Source organism: Polyodon spathula, chromosome 18 (genome assembly GCF_017654505.1).
Source record: "Polyodon spathula isolate WHYD16114869_AA chromosome 18, ASM1765450v1, whole genome shotgun sequence".
Taxonomy (NCBI): Eukaryota; Metazoa; Chordata; class Actinopteri; order Acipenseriformes; family Polyodontidae; genus Polyodon; species Polyodon spathula.
The window spans coordinates 21,951,557-21,963,776 of NC_054551.1; the positions used below are offsets into that span (position 1 = coordinate 21,951,557).

General features: G+C 35.8%; 1 protein-coding gene across 4 annotated transcripts in view; it reads right to left on the reverse strand.

The window, feature by feature from the left end:
• LOC121330880 (breast cancer anti-estrogen resistance protein 3 homolog) overlaps positions 1-12,220 on the reverse strand; it is a 100,009-nt gene that overhangs the window by 28,224 nt on the left and 59,565 nt on the right. For all 4 annotated transcript variants that reach the window (XM_041277783.1, XM_041277782.1, XM_041277784.1 and 1 more), the window contains one exon: positions 4,210-4,249. In XM_041277783.1, coding sequence (XP_041133717.1) covers positions 4,210-4,249 — 40 coding nt within the window. The remainder of the gene's footprint in view (positions 1-4,209; positions 4,250-12,220) is intronic.

The following is a 12,220-nucleotide window of genomic DNA, read 5'->3' on the forward strand; positions in this document are numbered from 1 at the left end:
TGTGAAAAATATAGTTTTAGGATGTGCTCTATGGCTGCCTTTTTAAAAAGGAATTGTACTCTATGAAGTGAAGCTGTAGTCAGAGCTTGGCCTCTTCGCAAAAAGCTGCAACATTTGTACTGTCTTTTAGACTCAATCCGAGAAACTATTACTTATGTTACATCTAGTTTGAACTCCCCTGGTTCTGTTTTCTTCACAGCGCTGTAGGTATGAATTCTCAACTCACTCTAGTCTTTGATTAAATCCCATTAGAAAAACAGCTGTTCATTTTACAAACCTAGAACTAAACAAGTATTAAACAATTGTTTTGTTTCTCATTTTGTAACATGAAATTCTCTCCTTTTAAGAAATACAGGTAAATTAAAACATTTTCAAACTGTGCCCCATGCTATACAAAAAGGTTTTTGCTCTGATTGTATTTCTCACAGTAGGCAGTATATCCTTTATTGCAAACATAATACATGCCATATTAATATGCCTGATCATTTGGATTAGTACTTTATTCATCATGAATTCATGACCAGTTTGTTAGATTAATATCTAGGTATATGGAAATTACATTTGAATTATCACTCAGGTTTTTTTTTTGTCTGCCAAATCAAACAACAAAATCATGGAGGGGGGGTTCTTGGGAAAAACTTGTTTTCTGGCATGTAGTATTTTTGAAGTACAGTAGTAAGTCAGCAGAGAGTACAGCAAGTCAGCCAGTCCTAGTACAGAGCCTGTACATTTTCCCTATCTGGCTGGGTTTGAACCTGCAAGCCACATAAGGACATGTAATATGTTATGTGAATATTACTGCTTCAGTGAAAAGCTCCAGCGCCAGCCACTGGGGTCATTAACTGCCCCAAAGCTCTGAAAATCTCCCAGGCTGTACAAAGCGTTATTGTTTTCATAAATCTCTTTCATGACTTGTTAGAGGTTTCATTTGAAGCAGACCGGATTGTTTTCACTGGTTGAATAAAATCATTTTCTCAAAAGGATCATTTCACAGTGAGCAGCTAGCTTTCCCCCGCACAGTTCAAAAAACAGAACAGGAGGTCACTTTAAATATGGTTTTGTTTGTTTTGTTCTAAGATGTGCTGGCCGCGACATCAGTGAACAAACCGCACAATCACTCTCCGTTCTGTACTCTTCTGTACACCAAGTCAATTATCTTTGGAGAGAGTAAGTAAGCTTTGCGTTCTACTAGTTATGTTAGGAGTTCTTGTTATGCTGGAACTTTGCACTGGTGAAAAGCAAAGGACAAGGCTGTATAAGAAGGGAATTTTGCCTAAGTGACAGACAAAAATGACATATGTATTATATAAGTTTACTGGAACTACCATAGGGTATATACAGCATGCAGAAATAAAGTTGTCGATTGCCACGCTCTTACTGTGCATTAAATCGTATGTAGACCAAGTTACTCATTCTAAACAAGGTGAAGGGACTCACTCAATTCCCTTTTAATATTCTAGAGAAAGTGATTTCAGTACAACAGAGCTATTCCAATGACCTCCACTGACTCAATGGTAGAACAAAGCTGCTGAAGTTCTTGCTATCAGGAACCTAAACAATCGCTTAGTGTATTCTCGCTAGTTAGCTTTCCTCCCGCACTTGTTTCAGCACTGACATCATGCCTCCCAGTTCCAAGGCCAAGCCTTTGACATCAATTCTTTTTGTCTGATCCAGTGACGTAATGTGCCCAGCTTCCAGGAATACACATTTATGGACTAAATATTTTTAAGATGTGTTTGGGAAAGTGCGAAGGGTTTGAATAACTCTGGTAATAGTACTGATTAAAGAATAGCTCAGGGACTTAATCAGACCTTGTTTAGTTAATGCAATGCTCATTGTTTGTAATCCACCCTGGGAAATGTTGTATTAACACTAGCTACTGGGATTGATTGAACTCATCTGGGTTTTGAACTATTTTTCCACAGTCCAAATTAAATAGTGGTTATGCACAAATAGGTAACCTGCAAAGTCAGTTACAGTTAGTGTCATAATATTTGTACAAAATATATATGGAACATATTCCTGAATATATTCTTTACACATATCCATGACTTATTTAGGCTATTTCTGTATATATTTTAAATATATAAAAATCTCTAAACACATCAGTACAAGAGAATGCAGTTTACATTGTCATAAAACAGAAGTTTACCCCACAGAGAAGTAGTATTTGTCCAGATTGCTTTATATTTTGGCTATATTTCGGCAGATTAAGTTAAACCAGTCTCGTGCTCTGATCACAAGGCTGCACTCCCTCCTCTGAGGCTGTGTGCTTTGTATGTCAGATAGAGAAACTCAAGGGTCCTCAGTAGCGGAGACTGTGTGCAAAGATCTCTGACAAACGGGACGGATTATCTCATGCTAATGAAATACTCTTGCAATGCACTCATCCCAGGATCCTGATGGACAACAGCATTGAAAGGCTTGTCATTAGGAAGTTACATCCACCCTATTTAAACATGTTTATTATCAACTTCTATCAAATAAACTCATACATTAATAAGTGCATCACAAGAGCCTTGTGATCAATACTGAACTAGATTACATGAGATTTGTTTCCACTCTGGATTTTCAGCACAATTCATTTGCCATTAAGTGCCAAGGTCAGGCTTGAGTTACCCGATAATTTGTTATTATTTTTTTAGAAAGCTTTTTGTAAATTGTGACTATTCCTTCAATAAAAGAACAACCAAAGTGTGATAAACTTAGTGTCTGAAAAGTAACTTTCCCCATTATCCCACATGGAGTGAATGGGAATGTCGAAATAAGGTCAGTTGATTCATTGATTTCGAAATATCAAAACAAATGGCATCACTAAAAGAAAATTATTTGACAACCGTTATGAAAAGTCTTTCTCATTGTCTTCAATGAAGACTTCTAGTCTCTTTTAATATTACTTCATATTCTACCATTGTGTTATATAGGTATGAATGAATAAAAAAAAGAAACGTTGATGAAAAAATGATCCTTATGAAAGCATAAGTATTTATTTTCAGCTGTGATTTTAAAATGTACTCCATAAATAACACACACGATATTTTGTCAAAATGTTTGTTTGAACAGAACACGCAGGTTGCCTGGCCAAGTTTCAAGTGTGTGAGAAACAGGCATCAACTTTCAGCTTTGTAGCCATTGGTCAAAAAAGGCCTTATTGACAGTTGTGCTTCAGTATTCACCTTCAATATTTATTTACAAGTCAACTTCTTAGTTTCACAATTTCAGGGAGGAAGAACAGATTGCCTCATGTTGAATTGAACAAAACCAGGCAGCCTAAACAGAGATGTGAACAGTAACCTTCAGTGAATGACTGTTCTACTCTATCAGCATCAATGCACTGTTTTGCACTTTGGTAATCTGAGAAAGGATGTTGATTGTAAATTAATCTAATGTTTTGGTTTCTTTGTATTGAGGAGAAAAAAAAACAGAACATCTCTGCTAGGGCCTCATAGGAGATAAAGGAATCGCCAGCTTCATTCCTGCCAGTACTGTATGAGTAGGCAGTCAAACTAATAACACGCAGGGCTCTACAGAGGCTACATCTGATGCAGTAAATCTTACTTTGTGTGAACAGTTTAAACCATTGATGGTCATATATAGGATAATATTCATACAAAATATTCTATAATGTATTTTAAATGTTTGTATTAATTTTCAAATCGTATGTTTTCTAATTCAGTTGTACGTTTACAGTGGCATACATAACATGTCAAGATACTCTACTAATGAAGATGTGTAAAAATCTAAGCAAAATCTTCAAACTTTAGTTAAATATTGGAATGTCGGTGATTTTTTAAAATTTTCATTTACATGTTTTACAGCCTTACTTCAAACTCACAGAAATCTGCCTTAAATTGGAGAAAACAAGAATATTTGTGAATACCAGCAGCAACCTCTACACAAGTCAGGAAAGTCGGCCTTTGGAAACTACCACAGTTTTTAATTCAGTCTTATTGTTCAGTGTTGTAGGCAAACATGGCTTGATATGGTATTTCTAAAAAAACCTCTCGTTTTAATAATTTAGAAAAAAAAAAACTAAAAAAACTAAAAAAAAATTCCATTCTGTTTAATAGTTTGAATCTTTCTTTATCTACAAATGCAGTTTTGTGAAGTAAAATCCACTTATGTTTGGCGTCACTTGCACAAAATCCACCACTTGTTGACACACAAAAAAACATACCGCAATTCCTATATGTGAATAAAAATTCTTACCTTAACATATTCCATTCCTGGGTCCATAGCGTATTGGTTCCTGTGATTAAAAAAAGACAAATTCCTTTTAGTATAATTGAAAATAAAAAATGACACCATATGATATATCAATTTAGGCAACCAAACACTTGTGCATTCCCAGTTTGCCGGACAGCAAGTGAGACCTCCTGGAATATCCTGTGCACGCTGTGTAAAGTTCTCTACTTGAGCTTGTGAAAAACAGTAGCATGCTAGCTCTTAACCATACAGCACAAATCAAAGGCTCAGGCTTGAGTTCAGAGTTCAACTACACAGTGTCACATCTGTTAGATAATTGAATCAAAAGGGTTTAAACCGATCCTCATATTCAATAAGGAGCTTTTGTTACTCATTCTTTACATTCAGCAAGAACAGTGTTGTTTTAGAAGAATTAACACAGGATAATAACCATACTGTGTACAGTACATTCATGAAGGGACACAAGGCAGTTATTGAATTTTTTTTTTCTATTCTATTGAATAATAAAAGCCGGTTTTTCAGTGACTGTATTCTATTCTTTGGAATTTGCTTACACTACTAAATCATGAATAGGGTTTTAGGGTTACAGCCAGGTACACTGAAAGTTTAATACCGGATTTCACAAAAGGGATTATTTTGTTGTCAAATAAATAAGCAAATAAATAAAAGTTCTGGGCAACGTTCTAGTAGTTCTTTTTTGTTCCTAGAAATTAAGATCCATGCAAGTTTGTGCATAAAATGATATGAGGGAAAAAAGTCACAACACATCCTTCTTTATGTGGGTCCAAGTCTTCCCCCATACTTTGATGTCTGAGTCGTGACTAAGCCATACACCCTCCTTTATATTCTACAGGATGTGTGGTCCAATTGAACTCAACTGAATTCAATTTGGGCACCGACAACTTTTCAGCTTGTTAAATCTTCACATCCCAAAACAGACACTGTACAGTAACTGAAGATGGATTTTCTCTTGGGTATCCAACAGTACTTCATATCTTGTTTCTGAATTTCATATTATGAGCTTCTTTAAAATTATGTCAGCCCCTGGGTTAGTTTAACAGCGTTTTAAGTTTTATGGAACAAACGAGATGCATGCTTCATATAAATTGCTTAACCCTTTACGAAAACAGGGTTTTATTATGTGCAATCATTGATCATCATAACACACAGCTGACTCCTCTGAGTCACCACGGTAACTGCTGACAGCAGTCATCATCGCTGCTCATACTTGTTTAGACCAGCTGACTCTACAGCTGTAGAGCGGAACTTTCAGACCTGAAGACTCTGACAGAATTGTTTGTATTACAGGTAGAGAACATGAGTAATCGGAGATGGGGGTTTTGGAAGTACATTGTAAGGAAACAAGGGCCTGTTTGTTTGTGACGTTCAGCTGGCAATGCTTGAAGTTCCCTCTAAAGCTAAAGTTGGTGTTGCTTTGATTTCTGGAACTTTTAGACTTAAGTTATGTCCCTTTAATTTTTCATTTTATATTATATTTTATATTATATTATTATTTTCCACCCTCTGTTTCCTACCTTGGTGTATTTAAACCCTCAAACTATTGGCGTACTTAAAAGTTTCCGGCATCTCTTGTCGATTTACTGACAGTATGCATTAGTTACTGTTCAGTAGTTTATAAGGGTCCAGTGTAGACTGTAGGAATAGGAAACATGTGATTCTAGACAAATACAGTCTTTTAATTTAGCCATGCTGTTCCACTAAAATGTGTTTTAATATTATGTAAAAGACAGACCGGTATTTTTATTAGCAAAGAAGAAGTCTGTTTTGAGTTGAATATAATAAGCAAGGTCTCACATTTTGAAACTTGATCTGTGGTAAAGCTGAATGTTTTTTGAGGGAAAGTTACGAATAGCTCATTCAGGACACGATAACGTTGGTGTGTACTGATTATCCCTGCTCCCCACAGCTAGTGAGTCCTGAGACAGAGGACAGAGCAGTGCTGTGAGATTGCTGCTCTTGTTTAGAAGGGTGTTGAGAGACGGACTTTTCTTTTGGTAAAAGATGTTTTCAGGGCAATAATGTTCAATTTTCATGGTAGTTTTGACTATACTAAGTGATAAAGTGATACATTGGTTTAAATGCACTGTTTCCATTGCCTTTCCACAACACCTCGTGGTATGAATAATGTTCATTGTGTTGCATTTCTTTTTGCTATGTATTTTGGTTCACTACAGACACCATACAGTGGCAGACAGTGAAATGTGCCACACTGAAATAGAGACCATCTTGTAAAGTATTTACTTATATTAAATAACACAACAAATATTTATCTAAATCCCAGCTCTTTTTGAAGATGATGATTGCTGTTCCTGCTATTGATACCATATAAGTGGATTATGGGTAAAATGTGCCCTGTAACAGTCAAGTGACAGCACATTACATCAATTTATAAGAACAACATCGCTGAAAGTTGTATTCCCTGACAACTTGCATTATTGTTCCAACAAGGACACTCACTGACAGGAAGATTATCAGTTAATCAAGAGCCCTCGCTTCCTGGAAAGTGTTGCCTGGCAGCTTTTTATTAAATCCTCTGCCAACCTCAGTCTTTTAAATCTCAATTGATTGATTTACTCCAGCACTCCTTGTATGAGAGTTTAATTGCTCTTCTTTGAACTTGTTGCCATTTACAATCCATCCACCTTGTGATGTTTCTCTCTGGAACAATGCCACCTGTAAATTATCCACTAGGGCATAATGTAAAGGGAGTGGCATATCAGCACCAACAATTTATAGACATGAAGTCAAACATCTTGAAATGGTTTCTGGGCACCACCTGTAATGGAATTGTATTGTAAGAAACCTAGAATACAGCTCAGTACCATATTAACAGCAACACATTTAGAATGAAGGGTTATAACCCTGAAGATATGAAGTCGTGTAGTTTCCAAATAGTTTGTGAAATAGGCTTTGACACTGTAGTGGTGGCAATTTATAAAATGATAAATGTAAAAGAAATCCCCTTAAAATAAAATGTGTCCTGTAAAGCCCCTTGGCAACTGAACAAAGCATGTGTTTTATAGTGTTGTTTTTAACTCACTCACTTGAGTAATCAAAGCTGCAGTTAAAGCTTTTCTTTATCACTACAGTACTATGTAAATTCCTGTAGACACAGCAGGACGAGGAATTGCAGCAGGCTTTCCTCAGGTCAGGGCTTGTTCAGTCCAGATCCTGACTACAAACAAGACCCTCAGGATTCAACACTATCAACTCTACCAATCAATGCAACAAGCCCAACAGCAAACATCCCTTAACTTATCACTCACACAGCTAAAATCAACAACAACATTTCTGCAATGCCTGCACTGTAAAAACAAATGTTTAAGAATTGCAAGGCAGCAAAGGGCAACAGATTTTAAAACATGCAGCATTTGGAAATATACTTTAGACACTTGTGTTACCAAAATAAGCAAATGATGCTTCACGACTTTACAGTGAGTGGTGCCTCTGACAATCTTTGAGAACTGAACAAGAAACTGGAAGACAACAGACCTTCGCTATATGGACAGTTATCTTTAATAAAAGAGGTTAAACTAGAGAAATGGTCAGCAGATTAGAAACACTGATATACCAGCACTCCCGATGCATTGCTTTCATTCACCAGCAGAGGGAGATGCTCAACGGGTTCAATTCAGACTTTATAATGCAAACAAAGAGAGCATCAACCTGCAGGCTTGCAGATGTGTTAACTTTAGACAGGGGAAAGCTACGTGATGAAACAGAGAATGAGACGGGCTAGGGGGTTGAGATAATCAATAGTTTTGTTAGGGATTTTGTTTCTGAACAAATGGTGCCCTAATCACAAAGCTTTAATATGTGTGTTATTTAAAGGAGTATGTAGATTACCTTTACATTTGATATTGATATAATTAAGTGGTTAATGACATTTTTTTCCCCCTTTTTTGTCAAAATATACAAAAAGTAGTTGAGTAATTACAATACAGTAACAGATTCATGAATAACAAACTTTATTTTACACATAAATGAGACATTGAAAATGTTACAATATAATTTACTACATTTATGTTAAAATATTTATAAAATTATCTACAATTATCTACATTTAAAAAACGGCCAAGATTTGATGTTAGCCAAACCTCTTTTAGTTTTGTAAATAAGGCAACCGATAACATGAAATAAGGTGAAAAACATGGCCCTTTTGACCTGGCGCTCCTTGACATGGGGTGTTCCTGGACATGCTGTTTCAGCTGGTTCAAAACAATCACCATTAAAAGAAAGACAGCGGTTCAAAATGTTTTCATGAGTGCATGTTTCTTGTATTCCACATTCCAATAAAAATATTAGGTTTCTGATAACTTGGTTTCCTTTCTACAAAAGTAAGCGTTTGTAAAACACAAGTCTAAGTGATTCAACACCTTGTACTACATTACAACAATGTTATCAGATCTATCTATCTATCTATCTATATATATATATATATATACACACACACACACAGACACAGATCAACTACCAAACTACCACTAACAATGAAGGTTCAGGCCATTTAGTAGATTTAAGGGGTACAACAGTATTTGTTAAAATGTAGCTTGCAGATTTCAGGGGATGGGAGCTTGTTTTCTTCCAACTGGAAAATGCATTGTTAACAAAATGTCTGAATCCTGATAGAATATGTCAAATGAAACATGTCTGTGGGAGATCGAGGTTGGCACACTATGGGAAACGGTAACTCCTGACACAGCCTGGACATGTTGTTGCTTACCTAATGGAAGTGATACCTACCTGCAGTAGTCATTTAAGACCCCCCTTTAAGACCCCTGACTTAAGCGAAATTTTGGAACCATGTGGATACTTTATCGTCAGGCTACAGTACTTTAAAAAGCTTCAGTATTTATGTGCTCAAAAAATATGTTTAACACTCGGGTGACACCACCTCTATAACTTTCCCTACCTAAAATAACCAATTGTCCAGCTCAGTTGAACACCCCTGTATTACAGTATATGTTGTGTGATGAATACCAAATATATTTATGTGTGGTTGCTGCAAATATTTAGTTAAGCTCCTTGAAGATTTAACTGTGAGCTCTTAAACACCTTGAGTTCGTTTATAACATTTAGTCAATTAATGAAAATGTATCAGAACTCAGAGCAGTTTAAGACAGGAAATCACAATGATTCCAGGATATGATGCACTAAACAATCTCTAGAAAGATTTACATGAATTCAAAACTGTTTTCTAACTGAAATAAAGGAGCACCCCCCAATTTATGACTGGGAAGGGGCACACATTGTATAACCACAGGGTCAAGATAGTGTGCAGATAGCATTCATGTGAAAATAAACATTTCCTTTTTTCATAATAAAAGGATCCTGCTTTATATAAACAGGGCAAAACAGAAATGATCCTGGTTTCCCGCTAATTGTTAATAATCAGTAATTTAAGGTTAAGTTGGGGTTATGGGTAATAAAATACAAAGATTATTATTTACTAAATGTCTTACAACAGTCATGGCCACTGGATTTTTTTGGTTGCCTCCCTGTGTTCCTGGCTACCAAATGTTTCTCTAAAAATCTCACAACCAGATTCAAGCTCTTTTCACCATCTTTCCTTCAGCCCACAATGCTCTGCGTCTGGCAGGATTTGAGTTTTAATTATGTATGGCATAATTACAGATAAGTTGCCAATTGCAGGGGAATTATTGTTTTGTGCTGTTGTAACAATTACATGGACTATCAAGAGAGTCAAGGAGTTTGTGGTTTTAACTTACCAATTACACCATTTGTTTTGAAGAAAACTATAACTGCTCATGTTACATCACAAGTAAACGTAGGCCCACTTTGAGTAGTACTAAAATAATGAAAGCCAATTGAATTTCTGAAGTAAAGGCCTTGATTAATACTGATAATTTAACTTTGAAATTTATCATTTATTTGTCAAGTTTTAGAATCCCTTCCTACAGTGGAAGACCAAGAGAGACAAGCCTTCTGAACTGATCTGAAAACAGTGTGTGAGCAGCAGCTTTCGCGTTCTCTTCTTCAGTTTTTAACCCTTTACCTTGAAGCGTGCACTGAGATTTGAATTGTTTTTATGCAGCTGCTGCTTTCCCGCTACCCCGAGAAAAAGTAAACTTCAGAACAGGGTGTTAGGTATCAGCAGCTGTTATTAAAAGCAGCATAAATCACCCAAAGAGAGAGGCTGACCCCAGCACAGCAGCATCACACGCTCCGGTGAACCTACCTCAATGGAGCGTCTAATAGAGGAGATAGATAACCACTGAAACAACATTTTGACAACCCAGACGAGAGAAAAGATCACATAATAGTGTGAATTTTCCAACCATTTTGTGACAAAAATACCAAGGCTAGGGATTATTATTGACCTTTTCAAATCAGCAGGCACAAATCCATAGCAACAAGAGCCTTGCTGTTTATGCAGCTATGACCAATGTTGTTAGGGTGTAAGATACGAGATAGGGGTATTCGACTGTAGTTCACATTTACTCAGTATTCAAGAAGCATTTGGTGGGCTATATTATTACTGGGTTTCATAGGAGTTGCATAGGAAATGACAAAATAAAAGTGACAATAAGGCATTTGTTTTGGTCCCAACTGGATTGAAAAACCAAAACATAAAATTGACACAGTGCCCTTGACAAAGATAGCTCTTTTCTGTACATTGAGCTTAACAATATCCTGCTTTTTCACCTTACATGTTGTTCACAGAAACAAGGTTGAAGCCAGGTTATGACCAATTTTCAAGAATAATGATACAGAAAAGAGCTATAGACTGCATTCAAGTATTATTATTATTTTGTATGAAGGGACATTGTCTGCTATTGACAACTATAAAAGGCCTCATACTATACTTAAGGTACTGCAATATCCGAAAGGCTAGTCAGAAAATCCAAATCAATAAGATTTGAAAAAAATAAATAATATTGGAGCGAAATTTGGGAATACTCCATTAACTTGTATGATGGGTCTCATGTCTGCGTCAATGTGTAGAACCCAAACACTGTAAGCAGGTATGCCTAGTGAGCAAGCTCTATTAACTAAGGAATGGCAGCTTGGCCACCATATTAGAACACTCTCCCCACATCATGTTTATGTTCTCCGTGTATTAACTGCTTGTGCATTTCTGACCTATGTAAAGACATCCTTGAAACGTAAATCACATGCAAATCACTACAGTTTTACATCATAGTCCTTATTGTGGAAACAAAAAACAGCTCACTGTTTTTATTTATAAAAACATTCAGTATTTCAGCAACAAAAGCATAACCCATAACTGGATATAGGGCTGTAGTTACATGCTACACCAAATCACCTGTTTCAAATCGAAATAACTATATAGTGTCAGCAGTTCACAATAGAAATGTTAGCAGTGATGACGAACATTAATTTGTTCTGAGACACAATGTTTCACTCAAGGGGCAATGTTCTTTCACTGGATAAGGCAGAAGACATTCAGAGATAAAACTTCAAGTCCTCGAGTCTCGAGTATTTAATGAACTGCTATTCTTTTGAAAAGAGCAAACAATACAAATTTAATGTTACAAAATGAGAAATAAACCACTTGAGATTGTCCGAGAATCCTTGAATTACATTGCTTAGTTGTTTATTCGGTCCTGGTTTTGTGAACTTAATAGGGGGTTTCCTTTCCAAAAATAAGAGGTAAATAAATACTGGAGTAAATGCTTTTAAAATAAGCCTTTAGTTTCTTAAAGTTTTACATCAACAAAACTGATCAGATAAAAATAATTGAGTACATACAACAGCTTTTATGGTACTATTGTTATGGCACTACTACAGTTCTAATGATATTTTTAATTAATTAACACAGCATTGCCAATATCCCCTTATTGAATAAATATCACAAAAAATGTGTTCCTATTCTTTTTCAGCAAAAAAAAAAAATATATATATATATATATATATATATATATATATATATATATATATATATATATATATATCTTGACCCAGTGCTGAGAAGACTCACTAAAAGGTCAAGTTTGGATAGCCCATTCCT